At 36.2% G+C, this 25,477-nt stretch overlaps 3 protein-coding genes and 1 long non-coding RNA gene across 4 annotated transcripts; 1 reads left to right on the top strand and 3 right to left on the bottom strand.

The window, feature by feature from the left end:
• The first annotated feature begins 610 nt into the window (after positions 1-610).
• Positions 611-25,454, top strand: rassf4a (Ras association domain family member 4a). Its single transcript, XM_048205218.1, has 13 exons — positions 611-698; positions 824-1,147; positions 1,257-1,321; positions 9,047-9,133; positions 9,223-9,298; positions 18,352-18,497; positions 20,562-20,644; positions 20,870-21,030; positions 21,930-22,031; positions 22,107-22,158; positions 22,244-22,365; positions 24,083-24,180; positions 24,266-25,454. Exons 4-13 carry the CDS (start codon positions 9,078-9,080, stop codon positions 24,333-24,335), a joined length of 966 nt encoding a protein of 321 aa, XP_048061175.1. The 5' UTR covers positions 611-698; positions 824-1,147; positions 1,257-1,321; positions 9,047-9,077; the 3' UTR covers positions 24,336-25,454.
• Positions 2,068-4,361, bottom strand: cxcl18a.1 (chemokine (C-X-C motif) ligand 18a, duplicate 1). The gene is made up of 4 exons (XM_048205222.1): positions 4,178-4,361; positions 3,936-4,068; positions 2,770-2,847; positions 2,068-2,260 (listed from the first exon to the last, which is right to left on the bottom strand). Exons 1-4 carry the CDS (start codon positions 4,248-4,250, stop codon positions 2,179-2,181), a joined length of 366 nt encoding a protein of 121 aa, XP_048061179.1. The 5' UTR covers positions 4,251-4,361; the 3' UTR covers positions 2,068-2,178.
• On the bottom strand, positions 5,161-7,458 carry LOC125277031. The gene is made up of 4 exons (XM_048205221.1): positions 6,965-7,458; positions 6,134-6,263; positions 5,956-6,039; positions 5,161-5,813 (listed from the first exon to the last, which is right to left on the bottom strand). The coding sequence occupies exons 1-4, from the start codon at positions 7,059-7,061 to the stop codon at positions 5,717-5,719; spliced, it is 408 nt and encodes a 135-aa protein (XP_048061178.1). The 5' UTR covers positions 7,062-7,458; the 3' UTR covers positions 5,161-5,716.
• On the bottom strand, positions 15,495-16,516 carry LOC125277034. The gene is made up of 2 exons (XR_007186796.1): positions 16,199-16,516; positions 15,495-16,090 (listed from the first exon to the last, which is right to left on the bottom strand). It is a non-coding gene; the product is annotated as an uncharacterized LOC125277034 (long non-coding RNA).
• Positions 25,455-25,477: the final 23 nt, after the last annotated feature.

The raw sequence follows: 25,477 nt of genomic DNA, 5'->3' as shown, positions 1-25,477 counted from the left end.
TATCCAGTGTCTAGCCTAAAGTCATAATTTCCTTTCTATATTTATCATTAAAGTATCTTTTCTATATTTGAGCCAGTTCAAATGAAATAAAGTCGAAACAATTACATTTCAACACATATCTGAGATGAATCTTGAAACTAGCTAGTTTAAATGGGATAGTTCACCCAAAATTATCAGTCATTAGTCATCATTTACTCACCCTCATTTCTTTCTTCTGTGGAACATACAATTCTTCCTCAGTAGGGGCCATTTTTGTTCTATACCAACTAAATTAGCAAATGTTTCATTTCATATAATATCACAATGGCTGATGCATCATCATCCAGCACATGCTAAACTTATATCTAAATATGTTACAGTTTAAAAGTAAATTACACTGTTTTAAGGGGGGCATCTTCCCCCATGTTACTCTACTTAATCAGTTTGAGGAAACAAATTATTTGAGTAAGTTTTAGGGTTTGCGGTATGAAATATTTGTTTCTATATTCAAAAATACACTTCCTTATTTGGCAGTCCCGTTAATATAATTATTTCCCTTTTAACAAATCCGTCTTCCCATGGGGGAAGTGTCTTGGCAGCTCAAAGCATATACTTCCTCAAATATTTCATACGACCTTTCAGTGTCATATTTTCCTAAACTGAGCTAAAAACAGGAAGCTCATGTTCCCCAGCAATGAGACTGTAAGAAACTATCTAGCGTAAGTGTTTATCCTTACACATTTTATTTGAACTAAACCTTTAAATTTTAAAATCCTACATCTTAATGAAGTTGTAATATGACAGGTGGGCCGAATGCAATTTAACAGCATCCTTTCATTTGCAGTTTAATTGTCTCATGGTTATCACAAGACTCGTGATAATTATCTCACAGACATGCTAATAATGGTGTGAACGGTCCCAGCGTTTCCCAGGGCAACCGTAAAAGGCTCCCGCCCACGGACCGCTCTGATTGGCTCCGGCACTCAGCGGAGTGTAGGATTGGCTTACACAGCTGCCAGTCTTCTCAACGAGTAGCATTATTTTGACCGTCTATTCCCTGAGGAAAGCAGCAGGGTGAAGTGGAAGAGTAGAGTGGAAGATAAGACGTTGTCTTACTAAACAGCTGGGCTCTGTAGGCTCTTACAAAGGAACTGCGTTTCATGAGATGGTAAGGAGACAATATGCAAGGAAACAGAAAAGATATGTTCTCTAGTTTTGAGTGTATTATTAATGGAAAGGGATTTATTTGATGTGTTTCTCTCTGAATAATTCTGCAGGTGAGCTGTTTGTACTGCTGTCTTCTTTTGATGGCTACCTAGGCTTTTTCTGAAACTGTTCTCAGGTATGTGTCTTTATTCAGCAGTCAAAACAAACTGTAGGTTTCTAGTGAACCTTCTGACACACTACATCTGCACCACATGTGAACCAGCATTGTGATATTTTTATATGTTTACTTTTACTTTTTATGATAGAAGCAAATCTGATATAGCCTATATTAAACTTTGCATTTTTTTTCCTGTGTCTGTCCAACTTCTGCATAATAGTCACGCAGAAATCCAGCAGAGGTTAACGGCTCTATATGCTAGATAAATTCCTGCAGCTGAGAGTCACATCTGTTTTGCAGTAATTGATTGGGTGGACAGGGGGGCTTCACAGTGTAATTTCTTTATGCAGGTGGGGAGCATCTCTAGACAGGACCTCTTGTGTTTAAATCAGCCTAATGCGTTTTATAAGTGTGATTCTTTCTGGTGGACACAGTAGATTGTGTATGTCTTTTTTCCCCCCTTGAAAGGCGTGTTCTTGCCATGAGACTAAAATGCATGATTAATAATTAATGAGGATGGACATAGACAAAGGTTGGGTTAGTTCATAGAATATTCAAATTCTTTTCCTTCACTGAATAAGGGCCATTTTGTTTGTTTTAGTTAGGTGAATACAAGTAAATTGGGACACTTTCTGATAATTTGTATAATTTGTATTTTTTAAATTCTGTCATTTAGCACAAATATGTGCATACAATGCAATACACAATACCAATAACATTTTTTCAAAGGTTTTATTAGAAATGAGCAGTACAAAAACAATATATACATATTCCATATATATATAATACATATATCTTTTATTTGTGCAAATAAAGGACAGGCAGGGTAAATGATAAAGTACAGGAATAAAGTCTTTCTACACACAACTGTTATGTTAATGTTTCTTGGGATTTTTTGGTCCATTTTTCCTCTTGAGTATCAGGCAGGCCTTCTTCTTCCGTATGTTGAATTTAATCCTGGACAATAGAAGGGGTGAAGGGGTTTAATTATTAGGGAAGCTTGAAAAGCTGAGCAAGCAAAAAAAAAAACACATTCTCAACCCTAAATCAATGCACACCATTAATGGCAGCGTAAACACTTAAAATTCACCAGATACCAGATTTATTCTGACTCAACCATCCCTGAAAGCATCGGCAACTATGTACAATCTGTATAATGTAAGGCTTCTAGTGCATAAAACAAGTATTTTTTATTTATATTTTTTAAAAAGATCATGTTACTGTAAAACATCACTAAATGTTAAACTGGTTTGTACTTTGTTGAGAGGGGAGCTAATAAATCTGAGAATTTTCATGGTAATATTTACTTCTGCCACAGAGTGGCAGTGTTTTTCACTTTATTGAAATTGCTTACATTAGGCTCTAAATCACTGTACTTCTTAATTTATACTTTTCAAGTTTTTTATTGAGTGGATTAATTCTAAATACAGTAATAGTAAAACTGTCTAAGAGGAAAGTTCACATACCTTTTCCAGCATCTTTGCAGTTTTTTCCCCTGCTTGGACTCTGGATTTAGACAAACTTTTTTACCTGGCAGCTGAAGTCTGTGGAGGAGATCAGTATGCTGTCAAATGTGAGAAAACCACTGCAAGCTGCTATAAGATACATCATTTTTGATCTGAGGCATTTGCTCATGACACCCTTCCGAAGAAACTTCAACTGAACTCTAAAATAAATTTTACCAAAATTGATTTAATATTAGCATTGTTTGATTATTGCTAAGTCTACTTCAAAAGGGGAATACAGGTAGTGGGACCTTTTGAGAATTTTTTTTTTTCATATTTCTTCCTTTTTCCTCTTTGTGGTGTATTGAGGGTCTTGAGCTAATTAAAGTATTTTGTGAGGGGATAAGCCATTTGGCATCAAAATACCAGTAAAAAAAAAAATTATTACAAATTTCTCCCACTCTATTTGTTTTCACTAGATCTTGTTGTAACGGCACTAATGTTTCCAGAGTTTCTTGAGAAAGAATGCGGTGGTATTATTTATCATATCATGCCCACTCATGCCCAAATTCGATTTAATCGAATCCAATATGATGAAGAATTAATCTTGCCACGGCCTGGCTCTGGGCTTCCCATAAGATAAATTATCTCAACTCATGATGTGCCTCAACACGAGATATTGTGTAGTATCCTCCCACACTGTTAATAATGAACTGGATTACAAAGCATAAATGATATAATTGCACGTTAATTATTGCAGACTTAATTTTATAGTAAAGTACTGAACATATCTGCATATTATTATAGATTTTGGAGGCAGGGGCGTTGTGCACATTTTTTTGAGAGGTCATTTGCTCACTTTGTATATTGCGTTTTGCCAATTAGACAGGCAGTGATCACCGAGCATTTTCAAAAATGCTAAAGAGTAATGTGACAATAACACTTGTGAGTTTTCAGTGACATGATAGATGATTTCAGTTTTAAGCACATGATCTGTGGAAGGTGTGACTCAATCGGAATTACCAAATTTAGACATGATTTCTGCAAAAGTGTTTTAGACAACCACTTTCTACCTACAATGTATCAAAGTTTTTTGGAAGCTTCACTCAAAATCCAATTGATTCATAAATCTTAGGAAGCACTACACATTCAAAAAAATTGGATGGGAATAATGTTTCTTTACTTACATGATTTGAACCTTGTTGCAGAAAGGATGTTTCTCTATGATTTTGTAGTCTGTGATTTTTTTCCATTGCACCGAGCCAGTCTCCTCAATGCACTCGCATTTTTCTCGAGAAGATATTGCAGCAGTACTCTTTTCTAAAGACGAAACCAGAAACATAAAAGCATGTGTCCCATATCACCTCCATGACCAGTATCTGATGGAAATCTGTAAACAGTTCTGATATGTCTTTAAATGCTACTGTACCTGTTGTGAAGTGTAACCAGACTAAGAGCAGGAGCAGCAGGCTGATATTCGCTCGCAGAGTCCTCAAAGCCATTTTACTAAAGCTGCGTCATTCACAAGAATGGCTCTCTTATGTGCGTTTGCACTTGAGTGTGCACAGAACTGTCCTGCTTTTCTCCCTCACTTTCCCTCCTTTATGCATTTCCTGTTTTCCCATATTAAGTAGGATCAGAGTCACATGATTTCAAGTAAATGCTTCAAGACAAGAGGAGTGATTTCTCAACACCTGTGTATTCACCTTGTGTAGGCTGGTTTTGTGGTCTGGGATGTTATTGTTCAGTGCATATCCGTGAGAGAGATTTTCCATTTAGAATTAATTGTTCACACTGAAGGTTCCCGTTTTGATCAATGAATTTCCAAGAATTTTCCATGACTTTTATTAATGGATTAAAAGTGATTACTAGATGTTTAAATGAAGAAATATTATATAGAAATTGCTTTCTTATTGTTTTTTTCTGATAACTGTGTGCTTATCATATAAATTATATCATATAATATTATATTTAAAAATGACTGAATCAACTTGACTAAATTAGGTTATACCATCAAAAGTAAAATTATGGGTTTGATCAGGTAGAAATGGATCCTTAGGAATTTAATTGCACTTTTTTATAATGTAAAAGAACTTTTATTTTATTTAGGAATTTGTTAATTTCCATAACTTCTCTAGGCCTGGAAACATTCCCTGAAATTCTAGGTTTTTAATAACTGTGGGAACCCTGACCTTAAAACCTTTGGCATGATACTTTGTTTGCGACCCAAACCAGTAAATTAGGCAGAAAAAAAAAAGAAATTGTTATTAAAAATGATTTAAATTGTATAAATGTTTATTAAATATGTAATTTTATATATTACATAAACATTATATCTGTGCAGCTGTTGAATTTTACATTAGAATTTATTCAACAAACATGAGAAAAAAAAAGTAAAGAAACACATTGAAGTTTTCCTTTTGTATGATCGTTTTTATTTGGCAAGTATGCAAAACATACAAGGAATTTTTCACCAGTATCATTCCTCCCACATGTATATTCACTGTATTGTAATGCTTGCAGATACCGATATATACAATGCTTTGCAAACAACAACACAAAAATTATTAAATCAAATAATTTGTTTATTATATTAATGTATTTTTATATTATATCATATAAAAATATTATGTCATTTTTTAAATCAATGAATACTTATATTTATAATAAACATAAATATCCGTCTCCAAACTGTACGATACGTTAGACTTGAATAGCAGGGCTCAACTCATCCCTGCATAATATGTCAAGGTTTAGTTACTGTCCCTGTTGCAACACGCCTTCATTATATGCCGTTCCTTTGGCCTCAGTACACATGTGCACTCCTTTTCAGCTTTTTCTTATGTCCTTGGCTTGTTTAGTGCATGTTAAAGTACAGTGGCACCACAGCACTTTGTACAGGCTTTGTACAGTATTCTTCTGTGGTAGTCTCTTAGGTTCTCTGACTCCATCTGATTAGTATTCGAGGTTAAGATGTAACCGTGGGTTTTGCCTGGATCCTCCTTCTTTGCCTGGGCTTCCATTGGCGTAAGCATCTTTTATTGTCCTTGCCATCCCTTTGCATCCTGAATATCAAGAAAGAAAAACAGATGGATCAAGCAGATTAAGACATGCAGACCACCATAATATTTGGAGATGTGATGAGAGTGATGTTTGGATATGCTGTGCTTTAGTTTACAGACTCATTCGGTGATAGCACTCTCTTACCTTTGCCAACATTCCAGAAGTCTTTTGCCTTGGTCACCTTCCGGACTGAGACACACAGAGTTATTGTTCCTCTGCCGTATGACTCTAATGAAAAGTACAAAGAATAACAGAACATGTAAACCCAACGGTGCACATACATTTTGAATCTTATGAAATAAAATGTCTGTGAACTACTTACATGATCTCATCCTGTAAGCAGGTAGGTCCTTTTGGAGTGACTGTGAAATTTGAAAATGGTCCCCTGACTTTTATTTTGGTCTGTGGACACTGACAGGTCTTTGGAACATGTTGACTCTCCACCACTTGGACTGTAAAATAGAAAAGGTCAAATTAATTAACAGCCATGATGTAACTCAAAAGTTTGGGGTTGGTAAGATTTTTGTTATTTTTAAAAGAAATTAATTTTCATTAAACAAGGAAGCATTAAATTAATCAAAAGTGACAGTAAATACCTCTATCAAGTTATAAGTAACAACTATTTTGATACAAAAGATTTCTATTTAAAATAACATATTGTTCTTATTTTTTTTTTTTTTCATCAAAGAATCCTAAACAATAAAGAATTATGGTTTTCACAAAAAAATATTAAGCAGCAAAAGAAAAAAAAGTGATAATGTGAAGGATCATGTGACACTGAAGACTGATGTAATGGCTGCTGAAAATTCAGCTTTGCCATTATAGGAATACATTATATTTAAAAAATAAATTAAAAAAAGCAGTTATTTAAAGTACAGTTAAGTGAAAATCTTTTGCAATATTACTTTTTTTATGGTATTTGTATAAAATAAATTCAGCCTTAGTGAGCACAAGAGACTGCTTTTAAAAACATTTAAAAAATATTGTATCAAACTTTTGAACACTGTATAATTAAAATAATATTTGCATGAAATAAGTTAAATAAGTTTTGCATAGATGTAATAAGAGTTAACTAAATAGAAATTTGCCAGCTCAGTTACTATTTTAGATGGTCTGGGAATCTACTGTAGTTCATCTGTTCTCATACACTCACCTGTTAGAAGGATACTGAGGTTGAAAGCCAGCAAAGCATAAGCTATCAGCGTCATGATGAGAGTGTTTCTGTGTGTAAGTGCTGAATGGCCTGCCATCAATTTATACTCTCTTTGAGGGACTTCCCTGCTGCCTCTACTGGAAATTCCTGTGCCTTGTCACTACTCCCACAGGATCAAGCCATTGTAACACGGATAAGAAAGAGAGAGATTTCCACAAAAAAAAACCCATTGGTGCAGGAATCTTCAAAAACATGTGCACATTATATAAGCAATCACAAATGCAGCTGACCCACAAAATGTCAATTCTGTCAATATTTATTCACCCTAATGTCATTGCAAATGAGGGAAAAAACCCTAATGTCATTCAGATCTCATCTGCATCTATGCCAGATTCAAAAATGGCAAGTCAATGTGTCAAACCAGTCACTAATTCACACTTGTCACGTGACCAATCGTGGCGGGACAGTTTGAATATTGAAATGGAGAATAAGATCAGACCTGCAATGGGGAAGATTTTCAGTGAATAATTCAAGTCATATGGGCTAGTTAAGTTGGCTTGAAAAAGCCTGAAGACTGAATCTATCTATCTATCTTTCTTTCTGACTCTATATCTATCTATCATCAAACTCTATCTATCTATCTATCTATCTATCTATCTATCTATCTATCTATCTATCTATCTATCTATCTATCTATCAACTCTCATGGCAACCACATAGCAACCACCCAGAACACCATGGCAAATGCATAGCAACCACACAAATCATCCTAGCAACCAGCCAGGGTACACTAGCAACTGCATAGAAACACCTTAGCAACCACCCGAGTACCCTAGCAACACCATAGCAATGACCCCGGGTACCTTAGCAACTGCATATCAACACCCTAGCAACCACCCTGAGTACCCTAGCAACCACATAGCAACACCCTAGCAACCACCCAGAATACCTTAGCAACCGCATAGCAACACCCTAGCAACCACCCTGAGTACCTCTAGCAACCGCATAGCAACACCCTAGCAACCACCCCGAGTACCCTAGCAACCACATAGCAACACCCTAGCAACCACTTTGAATACCATAGCAACCGCATAGCAACATCTTAGCAACCACCCCGAGTACCCTAGCAACCACATAACACCCTAGCAACCGTCCTGAATACCATAGCAACCACATAGCAACATCTTAGCAACCACCCCGAGTACCCTAGCAACCGCATAGCAACACCCTAGCAACCACCCAGAATACCTTAGCAACTGCATAGCAACACCCTAGCAACCACCCTGAGTACCTCTAGCAACCGCATAGCAACACCCTAGCAACCACCCCAAGTACCCTAGCAACCACATAGCAACACCCTAGCAACCACCCTGAATACCATAGCAACCGCATAGCAACATCTTAGCAACCACCCGAGTACCCTAGCAACCACGTAGCAACACCCTAGCAACCACCCTGAATACCATAGCAACCGCATAGCAACATCTTAGCAACCACCCCGAGTACCCTAGCAACCACATAACACCCTAGCAACCGTCTTAAGTACCCTGACTCTATCTATCTATCTATCTATCTATCTATCTATCTATCTATCTATCTATCTATCTATCCTCATTAAAACTCATAAACTCATGTATCTATCAAACTAAATCTCTAATAAAACTTAAACTTTCAAATTTCAAACTTGTAAAACTAGTAACAAACTTTTAAAAACTTTAAACACCCCCCCCCCCCCCCCGTCAGATGTGATCACATCTGTATTCAAACAGAAAACAAAACTGCTGCATGACGATTCTTCAAAATTTTCCAATGAAAAAATATTTTCAGAAGTTCTGAAAGCATGCCAAGGCAAGACTTACTGCAAGACTGCACACAGTGGTAACTGGAGGACCATGTGATTTCCCCTAAATCCTGTGATTACTTTTATTGGTCCTCCTGGACAAGATTCATTGTGAAATTAATGGATCATGAGTAACATTACACATGGTGTAAACCTACTCTCTGTTATTCACTCACTTATTTTTCTATATTATTAACTTTGTCTCTTTTTTTTCCCTTTCCTATTGTCTTGCTCTTCTCTAGCTGAAAGTCTTTCTATTGAGGGAACCCCAACATGAATCCTGACAAGATCTCCTATGTGAGGCTGAATGAGGAGAAAGTTATTGCAAAGTAACAGTTCCACCACTGATACACACTGAACATTAGAAACACACCTCCCAAATAAAAGCTCTCAATGTAACACCTCATGTCTTTTTCAGGTCTGATATTTTGTCCCTTCTAAAAACTTACAACTGCTACCATGAGGGAAAAAACTTTCAGCTTCGCATTCGTGAGGTATGTAACTTCATAGAAAATGAAACTAACTGTGGATCTGATTCATATCCTTTGTGCTTCCTAGTTGGTGATTAATAGATCTAATCTGACCTTGAGTTGAGTCAGAGTGTTTGAAACAGCTAAATAAAAAGGCTGTTGTTTCATAATGGGATTTCAAATCTGGGGCATTGGAGTGAGTGATCAGTACAGCTGTTTGTTACTCTTGGCAAATTAATCCTTATGCTTAAAGTCCCTGTGAACCAGAAGTTGCAAACATCTTTTCTCCAGTGTTGTGACGTATTTCCAAGTGAAACAGAATATTGAATAGAGAGCAGGGTATTACCTTAGCGCTCCTTCTCTCCATCTCTCACTCATTCAGTTAGTGAGGTCTGATCACGCTCTGACAACGGCAGTGATGTCTCGCGCATATACTTTAATGAGTGCGAGAGATCACTTCTGTTGTCAGAGCGCGATCAGACCTCACTAACCGAGTGCTGAACGCAGTTGGACATAGTGGTGTTTTAGAGGTAAAAAATTATATAAATACTGTTCGGTTTCTCACACAAACCAATCGTTTCGTGTCTTAGAACATCAATGTGTCGTCACGAGCCGCGGGGTTTAATTTGGATTTGTCTGTGCATGAGTTGCTATTGACACGCATTATATGGCTGACAGATGGCAACGGTTGGAGTTAAAAATCATCATTTTTGTTCTACTGAAGAAACAAAGTCACCTACATCTTGGATACCCTGGGGGTAAGCAGATAAATATCAAATTTTCATTTTTGGGTGAACGATCCCTTTAATGTCAAATATACACTATACTGCCAAAAGTATTGGGACACCCCTCCAAATCATTGAATTCAGGTGTTCCAATCACTTCCATGGCCACAGGTGTATAAAATCAAGCACCTAGGCATGCAGACTGCTTCTACAAACATTTGTGAAAGAATGGGTCGCTCTCAGGAGCTCAGTGAATTCAAGCGTGGTACCGTGATAGGTTGCTACCTGTGCATTAAGTCCATTCATGAAATTTCCTCACTACTAAATGTTCCACGGTCAACTGTTAGTGGTATCATAACAAAGTGGAAGCAATTGGGAACAACAGCAACTCTGCCACGAAGTGGTAAGCCACGTAAAATCACAGAGCGGGGTCAGCACATGCTGAGGCTCACAGTGCGCAAAAGTCTGCAATTTTCTGCAGAGTCAATAGCTACAGACCTCCAAACTTCATGTGACCTTCAGATTAGCTCAAGAACAATGCGTAGAGAGCTTCATGGAATGGGTTTCCATGGCCGAGCAGCTGCATCCAAGCCTTACATCACCAAGTGCAATGCGTCGGATGCAGTGGTGTAAAGCACGCCGCCACTGGACTCTAGAGCAGTGGAGACGTGTTCCCTGGAGTGACGAATCACACTTCTCTGTCTGGCAATCCGATGGACGAGTCTGGGTTTGGCGGATGGGGGGTTATGGTGTGGGGTTGTTTTTCAGGGTTTGGGATTGGCCCCTTAGTTCCAGTGAAAGGAACTCTTAATGCTTCAGCATACAAAGACATTTTGGACAATTTCATGCTCCCAGCTTTGTGGGAACAGTTTGGGGATCGCCCCTTCCTGCTCCAACATGACTCCATAAAGACATGGATGAGCGAGTTTGGTGTGGAGGAACTTGACTGGCCTGCACAGAGTCCTGACCTCGACCTGATAGAACACCTTTGGGATGATTTAGAGCGGAGACTGTGAGCCAGACCTTCTCGCCAACATCACTGCCTGACCTCACAAATGCGCTTCTAGAAGAATGGTCAAAAATTCCCATAAACACACTCCTAAACCTTGTGGAAAGCCATCCCAGAAGAGTTGAAGCTGTTATAGCTGCAAAGGGTGGACCAACTCCATATTAAACCCTACAGATTAAAAATGGGATGTCATTAAAGTTCAAATTCACGTAAAGGCAGTCGTCCCAAAACTTTTGGCAGTATAGTGTATATATCATAACATTGCTAATAAAAGCCAATAATTCCCAAATTTTGTCCAACATTGGGATTAAATTTAATTGTGAACATTTTTATGAATCATGATTTCTGGATGAAAACACACATACATGCACACGCGGCTAGTGAACGAGGCCTTCTATCTGTTAGGCCACTGGCAAGGTCATGGGAAGAGATGTAATTATTCATTAAACTCTATCTACAAATCATTTACAATCTGTTGCTGTCTGTGAACGACCAAGATAGATTTAAAATTATTTCTAATTCTATCTCAACAAGTGAACTTAACAAGTATTTTTAATAGGAGGGTTGGTCTGATTTGTCAGCAAATAGGACAGACTGTCACATTGTTATGATCTGTTGGATTTGTTACAGTCTCTGGGAAATCCCTACAGGTTGTTTGTGTTTCAGAACGAGTTTAACCTCAGCCAGTACGATACTGAAAGTAAAGAGATTTTCCACTGCTCAGACAGACATAAATAGTCTAAAAAGTCTAAAATAACTGCATGCAGAACTCATACTCACGTTTCTTCAGCTTGCTGTTACTTTTTATAATAATCATTATTGTTGAAAATATTGTTGAATTGGACTGATTTACAGCTGACAATGGGGTATAGGATCTATGCGATGACATGGATGTGTAGAGACAGTATTTAACACATTCCTTAGTATTGTACTGATTTCACTGTGTAATTAACTTGAGGGTGTTGTCAGGCTTTGTTGTATTGAATGTAATCACATGATGTTGAGTCACAGGTATTGTGAGGCAATTCCTGTATAGAGAGAGATTCTACAGATAAGTACAGATACAGATAGAGACACATTGCGTAAGATAAAGTCTGAAGGTTCAAGGGAAAATTGAGAGTACTGAAAGGAAATTAGTAACTTTGATGGGTTGCAGGAGCCTATAGTAAAGTATGTATGTAGCAGGAGTTGACATGCCCAGGGTCCCGATGACGATAGCTTAATTGTTACGGTACTTAAACCAGCAACGTTCTAGGTAGCAGCCCCGGCACTATGGGAATATTAAAGGATTAGTCCAAAATCTGTAAGATCTATGCTCATCTTCAGAAATTAAGACATTTTGATGAAATCCGAGAGCTCTCTGATGCCTCAAAACCTTTATTTTTGTTTTGTTTTTTCGCACAAAAAGTATTCGCTTCATAAAATTAGGGTTGAACCACTGTAGTCACTTTGACTATTTTAACAATGTTTTAGTACCTTTCTGGACCTTGACATTTGTAATTAAATTGCTGTCTATTGAGGAGTCAGACAGCTCTCGGAAATCATCATAATATCTTAATTTGTGTTCTGAAGATGAACAAAAGTCTTACGGGTGTGGAACGACTTGAGGGTGAGTAATAAATGACATAATTTTAATTTTTGGGTGAACGAACCCTTTAATGTGGAGAACAAAATTAACCCAGTTAAGCAGTGATTAATCTGCAAAGAATATTTTTAATTGAATTTTGTAGTATTTATTAGTATAGTACTGTCCTGAGTAAGATATTTTACATAAAAAATATAATTTACATATAATCGACTAGACAAAAAAAAAATAGCTGAATTTGTTAAAATAACCCCATTCATAAGTATGTGAACCATTGATTTTTAATACTGTGTGTGGTTATCTGGATGATCTACGACTGTTTTTGTGATGGTTGTTTATGAGTCCCTTGTTTGTCCTGAGCAGTTAAACTGAGCTCTTTTCTTTAGAAAAAATCTCCAGTTCCTGCAGATTCTTCAGTTTTCCAGCATTTTTTGCATATTTGAACCCTTTCCAGCAGTGACTGAATGATTCAGAGATCCATCTTTTCACAGTAAGGAGAACTGAAGGACTCAAACACAACTTTAAAAAAAGGTTCAAACATTCACTGATGCTTTTCTTTGGAATTTGAAGATCAAAGTAAATTGTATTTAATTTTATTTAATTGTCTTCCGGGAAACAACCGAAGGGCAGTACTAAATGAGAAAAAAAATGATATTCAAGCAAAATAAGAAAAATGTGGACCTCTTCATCCTGTTCAAATGTTTTCATCCCCCGACTCTTAATGCATCGCGTTTCCTTCTGGAGCATATGTGAATGTTTCAACCTTTTTTAATAGTTGTGTTTGAGTCCCTCAGTTGTCCTCCATGTGAAAAGATGGATCTCAAATGATTCAGTCACTGTTGTAAAGGGTTCAAATATGAAAAAGATGGTGGAACACTGAAGAATTTTTGGGACCTGGAGATTATTTCCAAAGAACAGAGCTCAGTTTAACTGCTCAGGACAAACAAGGGACTCATGAACAACCATCACAAAACGAAAAAACAGTCAGGGATCATCCAGGCAACCACACACAGTATTAAGTATCAATGGTTTACAAACTTTTGAACTGGGTCATTTTAATAAATTCAGCTATTTTTTGTCTTATGGATTATATGTAAACATCTTTTATGTAAAATATCTTACTCAGGACAGTACTAAATAAAAATAACATACATTTTGTATGATCTCTCTTATTTTGTTAAAATGTTGCACATTTTCACAGATTCTGCAAGTGGTTCACATACTTTTTCTTGCAACTGTAAATGATTTATCTGTGCACATAATTTCTTTTAATTCATGTGCCCATGTGCATCTTTAAATCAAAATACCCCCACCACCTGTTTAACTGCCACTTACATGAGTAAACAGCAATAGCAAACCACAACCATCAACGATCCAATCAATTCCTGATGGACAAAATCAAGTCCCGACCTGTCCTACATTTTTTTTCTTGTTCAAGAAGCCCTTTCTTTCAGATATGTCACATGTTGACTTTAAAGACGTTAACTTAAAATCAACCAACATGTTCTAATACATGTTTTTGTGAGCAGTGTTATTTGTGTTTAAATGTTGTTGTGAGGTTATCTAGTTTAACCTGCATGGTGACTAATGGTTTAAAATAATAATAATAATAATAATAATAAAAAGTAAAACACCATCTGGACCCAAAAAGCACTTCTCTCCATTCATGGTCATTCAAAATTAGCTGTGTATTCTGAAAAAAATACTACATATAAAAATAAAGATTATTTAAGAGTGTTTTTGAGGATTTAAAAAACATGATAAATTACTTTTCTCCTTTTCTGCCAACTTTAGCCTAACATCTGCAGACAGTCAGGTTGGTCCAGCTAGCTGAGTAACTGCCATGAGATAAATTTTTTGTCTTTGTTATTTTTACCAGCCTAACCTACTGTTCATAAATGGCTCCATCTAGAGGTTAACTTTAGTAGAAGCACTTTAGTGTAAGATCACATTCCAGTCACATTTCTTCTTGCTGTTTGTTTAGTCTTTGATTATGAGATTAAACTCAGCAGAACCCAGCGACCACCCACATCTGTTTGCTCAGAAAAAAACCGCCATTTTTAGGCAACTTTCAGGAATCTGGGTACACTTGCCAGGTATTTTTTTATTGTATTTTTTCATCTTTTAGTAGACTAGATATCAAGCGCAAGAATAAATATTACTCTTTTGACAGCAATTTCTATGAAACAACATTTGAACAGAAAAATACTCATGTGTACACACATTTTCGATTATTTTTATAAATTTTTTTTTTTAAAGTTTTTTCATGTGAGATAGGCCTACCATTGCGATGGAAATGGTTGGAAAACACTAGAAGCCACTAAAACGCTATTAAAATGAAACTAAAATCTTCCTTTCTGCATTACACATTATATTTTTATGATTCATGATACGAGAAAAGTTTTCTCTGTCTGCAGCAGGTCAGAATCAGAAGGTTCATTGAGCGCCCTCTGTTGGTTCTGTTCAGTCAGTTGCTGTAAAATTAAAAATTACATGCAGCCAACAGAGGTTGCTTCATAACTGGACTTGCCATCTCTTGCTTGCGTGGTTCCAACCGCAAAGATAATTACTTTTGTGTTTTAGCCCCTGGCCTTGTTTTATTTGCATAATTTGCTAAGGGATAATACTGTGGGAAGCTGCTGATCTGTGAAAACGAAGGTGCACAGAAAGCTTTTTATCTGCGATAGATGAAATTAGTATCTATTATTATTCATGTTGCATTTTGTTCTCCCTTGTCTCACCATCATAAGTGCTCATTACACATGATTGTCTCTGGTCATATTAGCATTTCATCAGTTTTAAACACACACACTGATACACAGATAGATAGATAGATAGATAGATAGATAGATAGATAGATAGATAGAAATTTTAATAAAGAAATCATTAACGTTCTTGAAGTCAATTTACTTTTTAAATTTATTTAAAAAGCATAGAATGTAGAAAACCATGACTTTGACATGGTGTAAACATTAGAATCTTTGTACAAAAAGTCTGTTCAGACAATAAATTAAGAAGTTCAATTCATGAGATCCTCCATTGCGTTCATCCATCAAACGTCCAGAGTTATCCTCCCGTCAGCATGTCATTACACATTGGCACATTAGAGTAACCACAAAGCAGCAGGTGCGCTGTCAGTCCTGCGCAAATTCTCACCGTGTGACTGTAAGTGTGTCTGTGCAAACAACCAGTCCAGTGGATCTTTAGCGCCGCAGGCCACCTGGCTGCTAAACCTCAGCGTGACCTCGTCCAGGCCGAGGGAAGCGCGACGGGGCTGCAGAGCCCGGGAAGCGCTGCGCGGCGTTGAGGTAGAGCCCGCATGTTTCCCCACGGGTTTACGCCTGTGAGTCCTGGATATCCTCAAAGGGCCGCAAGCAGGCTGGGCCAGTTCTTTAATGGAGTTCACATATTCATCCAGGGACTGCGAGAGGTCCTCATGCGATTCTGTTATTGTCGGTAGAGGAGCCACAGACAAAAGTAATCTTCTGGGTTTCATCCTGGAAAGAGATGAGCGACAGTTAGTTATATATGCAGTCAACATTTGACAGTCAAGAAATGTTTAGTTGATCATAAACCTTTCAGTAAATCAGATATCTCAAATTTACCTGTAGGACAAGCTTCTAGGATCAGAGTGGTGTCTGTGTTTGGTTTGTTCAGGTTTAGAGGCAGCTCAACCCCTTTTATACAGTCACGGCAGTTGAGGACCATAAGCCAAGGCACTAAATTTAGCTAAGCTCTAACCTTGCATGCCTGACAGGAAGTGTGTGTGTGCTGAGCAGAGAGTAGAGAGGAAGCTGACCAATGGGACCTCACCGCAGCTGCCCTGAATGTTTACATTGCAGTAACAATGAGACCCTGGGAGCACTCTGCCCTCCACCTACATGACACTTGACTACACTCACTCACTCACAATTACAACAGCTGCCAACACCATTAGAGATTTTTATTTTGGTCACAGGTTTTTATTGAAGAGCCGAGATCCAGTGGGATAAAGTCTTTTAAAGACCTTGCTTTGTGACTGCGTTGAATGATTATATAATTAAAGAGTCAAAGAATCTGCTGTTAAAGATGGACTGAACAACTGAGAATTAAACATCGTTTTCTGTGAATTCAGAAAGTAAATAACCTAGGATTGAAATGAGATGTAGGCACAAGTTCTTCCAGCTATATAATTATGTAAATATCACCATGAAGGAGTTTGTTTTAACATGGTGGTTTTGTGGTTTGCTACTGTAAATTAAAGTGTCTCTGTGGGTTTTTAAAGTGAAATGCAGCTGTGGTAATAATATCAGACGTGAACTGCAATGTTTATATTTTCTCACCTCATGTTCACCCTTAAGCTAAAAGCAAAGATATACAGTAGAGCTAAGAAAGGTGCTCATCAAATTAGGTCAAATCCTTTAAATGTACATAAATAGAAGGTTGTGACAGTGTCACATGCATCTGCTACAAACAGCTATTTTAAGCTGTCCTGAATCTTGTGGTTTAATCTCTGTGGTATATTTAGCTCCGTCAAATGCATTAGTCAGACGATATTGTTCTTTGTATGTGAACGGAAGAGACTTATCTACTTTGTTGACTTAGGACTTGATAGTATTAAGACTGTGCTTAAGTGGCACGTTTCTGCCTGAAAGATCTGCATGCAGTCTATCTATCTATCTATCTATCTATCTATCTATCTATCTATCTATCTATCTATCTACTAGAAGACATACATTTTCCTTGGCCAGACATCACTTGCTGTCTATTATTTTATCCAACTGATTACAAATAACTTCCAATTCCAGTCTCCCAATTCCTAACCTCAAAAGTTCACAACATCATGGTGATTTTTTTAAAGAAATTCATACTTTCATTCATTAGGGATGAATGAAATGATATTCTATTTCAAGTAAATGCTGTTCTGTTGTATATTTATATTTACAAAAGATATCACAATTATTTATCAAAGAAAAATATATTATGGTTTCCACAATAATAATAATAATGTTAATAATAAATGTTTCTTAAGCACCAAATTAGTATATTAGAATGCTTTCTGAAGGATCATTTCATACTGAAGACTGAAATAATGAAATTCAGCTTTGTTAGAAAACAGTTATTTTAAATTGTAATAATATTTTATAATCAAATTTGGATACACTTTATTTTAAGGTGGCATAGTTATATAATTACTCAAATTAGTACTGAGTAATATTAACTACATGTACTTACGGTTAGGGTTTGGTTTAGGGTTATTTACTTGTAATTATGCATAATTTACTGTAATTAATATAGTAAGTACACATGTAGTATCATGTAATTACGTCACCTTAAAATAAAGTGTTACCTAAAATTTCCTGTTTTCAGTTATTTGAAATATTTGATCTGTAGTGTATGTCATATGTCATGTCATATTTCCTAAAGTGCTGACTGTAGCCTGTATTACAGCACTGTAACAATTTTCATTCAACACTTCTGAGGGTGAATGAAACCTGTATTTGGCACTTTTTGCTATTGAATTAACTGATAGTTAAGATTACTGAATTGAACGGACATCATTGTTCAGAGTCACACTCGAAAATAATACATCTAGTACGTGTGCTGTATTGTACTCCTCCCAAAGTGACTTTCCATAACTTCACCGTCTTCAATTGAATTTCTGTGGTTTGCAACTGCCTCTTCAGCACGTACACTTGAAACTGAGCTGAGACATGAGCCAGCAGGATTTCCTCCCTCTGACAAAAGGGTAAATGATGATTATTATTATTTCTTGCAGGAAGAGGGCGAGCTGATCGTGGAGGGTTTACTCAACATCTCCTGGGGCTTGAAAAGGCCAATCAGACTCCAAATGCACGACGACAACGAGCGTTTTCGCTATGCCTGCATTGGTGTGTGGAGGGCGGAGAGCTCAGAGTCCAGCAGGTGGGTGGAACAGCCTGAATCCTGCTGCTACACCACACCCAGATGTCCCCTTTCTTTCATTAGGTCGTAACTCCATCTGTTCGTTTCATTATTTCAATCGTAGATGTCTCAAGTCATAGGTTATGTTATGGGTGTAAACCCTTTTTTGTAGGTTAAATGGCTGCTCCTTTATCTTTCACAGTCAGCTTACACTGTAAAAAAAAAAAAAAAAAATCCTGGCTGTGGTTGCCAGAACTTCACTGTAAAAATATGGTAGCAACATTTTAGGTATTTTACAGTTCAAAACCGTACAATTTGAAGGTTATAATTACGTATTAATAATTACGGTTCATAACTGTTTTCATAACTATCTTTCACAGTCAGTTTCCACTGTAAAAAAAAAAAAAAAAAAAATTCCATTAAACTTACGGTAAAAAAACCCCGGCTGCTGTGGTTGCCAGAAATTTACCGTAAAAAAATACGGTAGCAACATTTTTGGTTTTACGGATTTAATTTAAATTTACAGTAAAAAAAACAAACATATTTCATTAACTGATATAATGTTAATTTACCAACGTATTGAAGTACTAATATCTGTTTTGTACCTTTGTAATACACTGACAACCACCAAACACAGTGGTGATGAGAGTCACATGATGAATCAAAGCTCATCAAGCTTTTCCACAAGCTGAGAAGGACAATACTAATATAGAAGGTGAACACCGTGTCATTCACACAAACACTAAACACCATCATGGTAACACACATGACATTTTGAAAATGCAATAAACATCAATTTAACTACATTAGATGTAACATAAAACCCTAATGTACATAACTGATTAGAAAAAACTAAGAAAAAATATATATTTCAACAAAAATACATCAAATGTGACGTGTCATGCAGGGAATTGTGGGAACTTCAATTTACGGTACGGTTACAGTAATTTCACTGTAAATGATACAATTACTTATTTTTCACTTCCAAAAACTGTAAATTGAATGGTATTTTACTGTAAAATTAGGTTAGAACTATTTCAGAGGAATATTCACCGTATATAGTATGGAAACTTTCTGTAAACCAATTAACTGTTTTTCACTGTAGTATTTTTACAGTTAAAATCACAATCATTTTTTACAGTGTAGATTTGATCATAGATAATGCCTTGTACTTTACCTAAAATCCAAAAACATACTTTTCATTGAGATTTAATGCACTTTCTATCATAGCTGTGATTCTGTAAGCATTGATGACCTGTGGTCATTGTTAGAAAGGTATATTCTGGCACATGAGTGAAACTGGGTGAAAGCTGCCATTGTCTTTCACAGACAGAGGAACTAACTATTAACTTGGGCTCACGTGCAGCACTCATCTGTATTATGGAAATTTTAATCAGCTCACAAGTATAATATCCAAAGCTGTGGTGACCTTGATTTGATGCTGGAAGCAAAAAGATTCAGCACGTGAACATAAGAAGATTGTCATCTTGATCACATTAGTCAAATCAGTTAACATTATTATATAATATTATAGCTACCACAGATAAATCAATCAGAATTTCCAATGAAATATTCCAGTTTTAATAGAAAAATCCTAATTCAAAGTAAATAAATATAAATATAAATAAAGTTATTATTGAACACTTTCCATGAATATTATACAAAAAGACAAAAATCTAGAGAAAACTATTAGATATGTAAAACAAATTGTGCAATATCTAAAGTAAAATTAACATGAAAAGTAGCTTAACATCAAATGTTAATGTAAAATTAATACCGCTTAATGCTGGATAATAAAATCACACAAATTAAGGGTTTAAAGTGTAATCCATATATTAGTAATACAAATGTGGTTGCAAATTTTCTGAACTTCATTTAAATAAATAGAAAATATTATGTAGCGTGATCTCTTGCGATGATCATACAACATTTTTGAGATGGCCATACAACAACTGCTGAAAAAGAACATAAGAACAGTAATTGACATTATTCCATTTGAAGGCTTTTTTGTACCATATCCATTGAAAGCTTATAGTTTGCCATCATATTGTTCAATTAAATTTTTTTTTTTGTGGTTGTTTACAGGAATGAAAATGGTGAACAGAGTTTTTCACACCAGTTTTGTTTAGAGCCCAACAACAACAAAATCAGTGCCACACCTATACCCAGTGAGTATGAAAAACATCCAGACCTCCACACAAAAGTAGGAAAACCTTTAAAAGCTCTTTTTAATATTGAAGGTTGTTATAGATTATTTTTCTTAACTGAACTAAATGCATAATTGGATGTTCCCAACATTTTTCTGACATGAAGGGCTCTAGTAAAGATCTCATCTTTGAATGTCTCATCTAAACATTAGCCTACTCATGTCTCTGAATGCCGTTCTGCTGCAGGTGTGGATGGTGCTGAGGAGGACATTCCTCAACTGCTGAGAACGAGAAGTGATGCCAGCTTTGTGAATATCCAAAGAAGATCTAAAATCCACAACTCTGCCGATTCACAGAGAATAAAAAGACACCGCTTCTCCATCAATGGTCATTTCTACAACCACAAAGTACTTGTACTTTATTATTCTTAATAAGCACAGTTAAACTTGAACTGTGACTATCCATAAAGCTTTCACCCAGAGAACACTAGGGCAGCCTCTCAGGCAGAAGGCAGAGATGAGTTGGAAGTCTTCCATGCTCCAAGCTCAGGACAATAGTACAATAGAGCTCACTGAAAGATAGCATTCCTTGTGCCTGGCAAGGGGCCTGGTGCTCTCATAAAGTGCCACAGCAGCATCTGTAAAGGGAAGTGTCCGTCGTCTAAGTGTTTATGCTGTACATCAGTGTTGTGAGATGGATGCAGCTGTTGAGAGGCAGTCTTTTCCTGTGCAGGCCTTCCCTTTGGCTGCACCATGTGCTTTTATTATCTGTTGTCATCTGCCACTCTCATAAATGGTCCTCGAAGGTCATATAAGTTGGCGTGGTCCCTTTGCAGATGTGGAGATGTCACATGAACCTTCAGAAATCATTCTAATATGCTGATTTAGTGCTAAAGAACATTTCTTATTATTATCAATGTTGAAAACAGTTTCTTAATTAACTGCTGCTAATATATATATAATATATATACATTATAAATGTCTTTGCAGCCACTGTTGATAAATGTAATGTTTATATTCGGAAACAAAAACACATTTTTAAAAACATTCTATAGCTGCCAGTCATTTTATTGCCTTATGCTAATTAAATGGCACAGCATACAAGGACCTCATTTTGGCTTTTATCACCATAGACTATATTACCTTTATATTGTACAGTACATTATATTAATTTAATTGTGGCCTGTTTTTTTTTTTTTCTCCAAATGTTATTTGCCAAATTTTACACTAAACTTGTACCACATAATTTATGAAAGATTAAACATTTACAGTCACTTATTGCTGAACTTGATCTCCTTTCTTTACAGACATCAGTTTTTACTCCATCGTATGGTTCAGTGACTAATGTGCGAGTGAACAGCACTTTAACAACACATCAAGTTCTTAACCTGCTTCTTAATAAGTTTCGGGTAAGTTTTTCCTAATTCAACTGAATATGATGATCTTTACTACTCATTACTTCTCTGTTTTGTACTTCTTTATAGGTTGAGAATAAGGCAGATGAGTTTGCCCTCTACCTAGTCCATGCGTCAGGGGGTAAGGCTTGTCATTCTTAAGTTTACAGTGTTTAGTTTCTGCAAGAGTCGACTGAATTTGCGGATTCCCCATCTTTTGTCCCCAGAGAGAACAAAACTTAAGGACACAGAATACCCTTTGGTATCTCGTCTGCTGCATGGTCCATGTGAAAAAATTGCCAGAATATTTATTATGGAAAAGGACCTTGGTGAAGAGATTACATATGATGTGAGTATTTTTGTGAGTATTTCAAAGTTCACAATAGGTCATTTGATTCCCCTGGCAAACTATTCTGTTGTTCAAATATAGATACAGTAAACAATAATGTCACTTCCAGATATCAAGTCTAATTTTAGCCTACCAAGTAGACTAACAATGGTACAAATATTTCTATTGCATATTTATACACTATAGTTCAAAAGTTTGAGGATCATATGCTTTTCTTTTTTTTTTTTCTTTTTTTTTTTAAGAAATTATTACATTTATACAGCAAATGTGCATTAAATTGATTAAAAATGACAGTAAAGATATAATGTTAAAATTAATATTTATAATGTTACAAAAGATTTTTATTTCAAATAAATGCTGTTCTTCTAAGCTTTCTATTCATCAAAGTATCCTGAAAAAATTTATCATGGTTTTCACAAAAACATTAATCAGTACAAAACTGATAGTAAAAAGAAAGTTTTCTTAGCATAATAGAATGATTTCTGAAGGATGTGACACTTAAGATTGGAGTAATGATGCTGAAAATTAATGTTTGCCAACACAGAATAAATGACATTTTAAAATATATTCAAATATAAATCAGCTATTTAAAGGTACAATTTGTAGGACCTGCCACTAGAGGGCGCACTACCAAAACAATAACAATCGCGTGGTTTGATGACGCTAAGAAGGTGCGTGGAATGATGGGATTTGTTGTCTTCTACCCAACCGCTGACGGCCATCAATCAGACGGAAAGATAAATCATGGATTTAACGGATGAGGTAAAGTTTTATAAACGTATAAACTATGGATCAGACGCGTCCTCGCGCGGGTCTAGAGACGCGATGCCCCGCGTTTGGCGTGTATGCCCCATAATACTAATCGTGTTGATCGTTATAATAGCCTATGTTTTCTGTAAAGACATGAATCAAAACAACTCACCTGTCGAGTAAAACACAAGCGAGATCGGCATCTCTTTCTAGGTGAAGTTTGTCACGAAGCTCTCTCCATCTAGAAAATGCAACACCGATATTGATCCTCGCTCTTTCTCTCCTCTTGTCCCAAACTCTTCTTGGGTCGTTTGGTTGGCCCGTACGCTTACATTTACGGGAGCTGTCCTTGTCGACAGAACCAGCGGCAGATGGTAAACAGTAATTATGTTCCATAAATAAGTAACACAATCCACCATAAAACATGCAAGAAGTAAATAAGGAACTGCTTGAAGCAAGCTAGTGGTTTGCTGGACGCTAGACACTACTTCCGCATTTGTCCACGACACTGTTGTCATGTGGTTTCTACGTCAGTAAAGGCGGTAACAAAGGGTAACTGACGTCATTGACAGGCGACTGCACTGCCCCGTGTCACTGTTTAGAATGGGAATTTTCTCATGATTTACAAGTAATTGAAAACATTAGAGATATTGTTAGTAATCAGCTGGACAAAATATATAACACTAGCCTAGTGGTTTTTGGATATTTTACTTCGAATATCTTACAAATTGTACCTTTAAATTGTAATAATATTTCACAACATTTTAATGTATTTTTGATCAAATAAATGCAGCCTTGGTGAGCATAAGAGACTTTTTTCAAAAACATAAAAAAAAATCTTACAAACCCCAAAATTTTGAACAGTAGTGTATGTGCAAGTTCTCTGTGCTATTTTTGTTAATATTCAGAACATGAACATTCATTGCTTATATTTCAGTGGTTAATACATTAATGCATTGTCTTTCAGGTTGCACAGTATATTAAGTTTGAAATGCCAGTTTTGGACAGTTTCATCAAGAAATTGAAAGAGGAGGAAGAGAGAGAGATTTTAAAACTGACAAGAAAGTAAGCAAGCACAATATTCTTTGTTCCCTTAAAAAAAAAAACAACATATTCATTTTTATCTTTGTTGTACTTTCGTTTTTTGCAGATACAGTGCACTGAAGTCAATGATATTACAGAAATTGGATGGCATCTCTGACAGTGCAAATTATGCGTGAGAAAATGTGCTGATGGTTTAGAGCAGAGGCATCTTCTCTGTTGTACATTCAACAGCAGTGAGCCACAGATAGTTTTAGGTTTTTCATTTAAGACGTCAGCGCAATAACTAGTATAAGAAAAGTATAATCTACTGGTATTTAGTAATTAGCAACTGTAAGTACTTTTACCCACAATTCTCAGGTGTTACTTACAAATGACCTAGAATGATATTTTTGATGCATTTATGCTCCATGACATTAAAAGAAATTTTTTGTCATTGTATGTTACATAATATATATACACACCTGACTAGTTTGTACAGTAACAATGTTACCTTTTATACATTTTAAAATAAAACTAATATATGATGAATTGTTCTGTTGTAAAATATCAATGAAATGCAATTACCCTGCCTCCTTGTTTATTTTAGATGCCTTTTTGCTACCCTTATGTAGCCAATGTATTGAATATAATGCATTGCTTACAATGTTGTTATTTATTTTTGTTTGTTTCGAAGAAATGCCTCATACTGTATGGACAGAGATGTACAGTAATTGTCAATTATGTATGTGCGTGCCTACCCGTGAGAAGGAGGAGCGAAACTGGACTGTGCGTTTATGTGTGTGTGTGTGTGTGTTCAAGGACACAAAGAACTGTGGTTCTCTTGTGGTTAAAAGGGCATCAGCCATCTTGGTTAAGTTTACTGGAGTTCAATGACAGGAAGAGGCGTACAGCTTGCACCTGCGAGGCCTTGAGTAGGATCTTGGGAAAGTTACAACTTGCTTCAAATCAAGAAGATTAGAACCTAACTTTGGCGGTAAACAACAGGAGTATAAAAGACTGATGAGTTGATTGCCTCTTCGGATACTGATATGTCAGAACCCCCAACACCTAGAAGCCCAGAGCTGATGACAAGAAACCTGAAGACCAGAGATGAATACAACTTTGATTCAAAGTGTGATTATTGTATTTTATACTTTAATAATGAATAATTTGCCTTTACATTTTTGTTTATTATACAAAGAAATTGAATTGAATACAAAAACTGCCTACCGAAACTGATTTATAGTCTTTTAAGAAGTCTTCTTACTTTACCTAACCTGAGAATAAATAAGAATAAAGGTGTTAAGATCAAAGTACACAGCGCAAAACAGTTCGTTTG

This window comes from Megalobrama amblycephala, linkage group LG10 (genome assembly GCF_018812025.1).
Source record: "Megalobrama amblycephala isolate DHTTF-2021 linkage group LG10, ASM1881202v1, whole genome shotgun sequence".
Taxonomy (NCBI): Eukaryota; Metazoa; Chordata; class Actinopteri; order Cypriniformes; family Xenocyprididae; genus Megalobrama; species Megalobrama amblycephala.
Note: the sequence above shows the minus strand (reverse complement) of the source record. Positions and strands in the feature narration are given on the sequence as shown.

Bases quoted from the DNA above. Each gene is read 5' to 3' on its own strand.
- LOC125277031 (XM_048205221.1), bottom strand. From the start codon at position 7,061: ATGGCAGGCCATTCAGCACTTACACACAGAAACACTCTCATCATGACG. The intron at 6,040-6,133 runs GTAAGTAGTTCA...ACTTTTCATTAG, and splicing joins TGCTTACAGGATGAGATCAT to AGTCATACGGCAGAGGAACA. The intron at 5,814-5,955 runs GTAAGAGAGTGC...CTTGATATTCAG, and splicing joins CTTCTGGAATGTTGGCAAAG to GATGCAAAGGGATGGCAAGG.
- cxcl18a.1 (XM_048205222.1), bottom strand. From the start codon at position 4,250: ATGGCTTTGAGGACTCTGCGAGCGAATATCAGCCTGCTGCTCCTGCTC. The intron at 4,069-4,177 runs GTACAGTAGCAT...TTTCGTCTTTAG, and splicing joins CTGGTTACACTTCACAACAG to AAAAGAGTACTGCTGCAATA. The intron at 2,261-2,769 runs GTATGTGAACTT...TCTATTGTCCAG, and splicing joins CTGCAAAGATGCTGGAAAAG to GATTAAATTCAACATACGGA.
- rassf4a (XM_048205218.1), top strand. From the start codon at position 9,078: ATGAATCCTGACAAGATCTCCTATGTGAGGCTGAATGAGGAGAAAGTT. The intron at 20,645-20,869 runs GTGAGTATGAAA...GTTCTGCTGCAG, and splicing joins CAGTGCCACACCTATACCCA to GTGTGGATGGTGCTGAGGAG. The intron at 22,159-22,243 runs GTAAGGCTTGTC...TTTTGTCCCCAG, and splicing joins CCTAGTCCATGCGTCAGGGG to AGAGAACAAAACTTAAGGAC.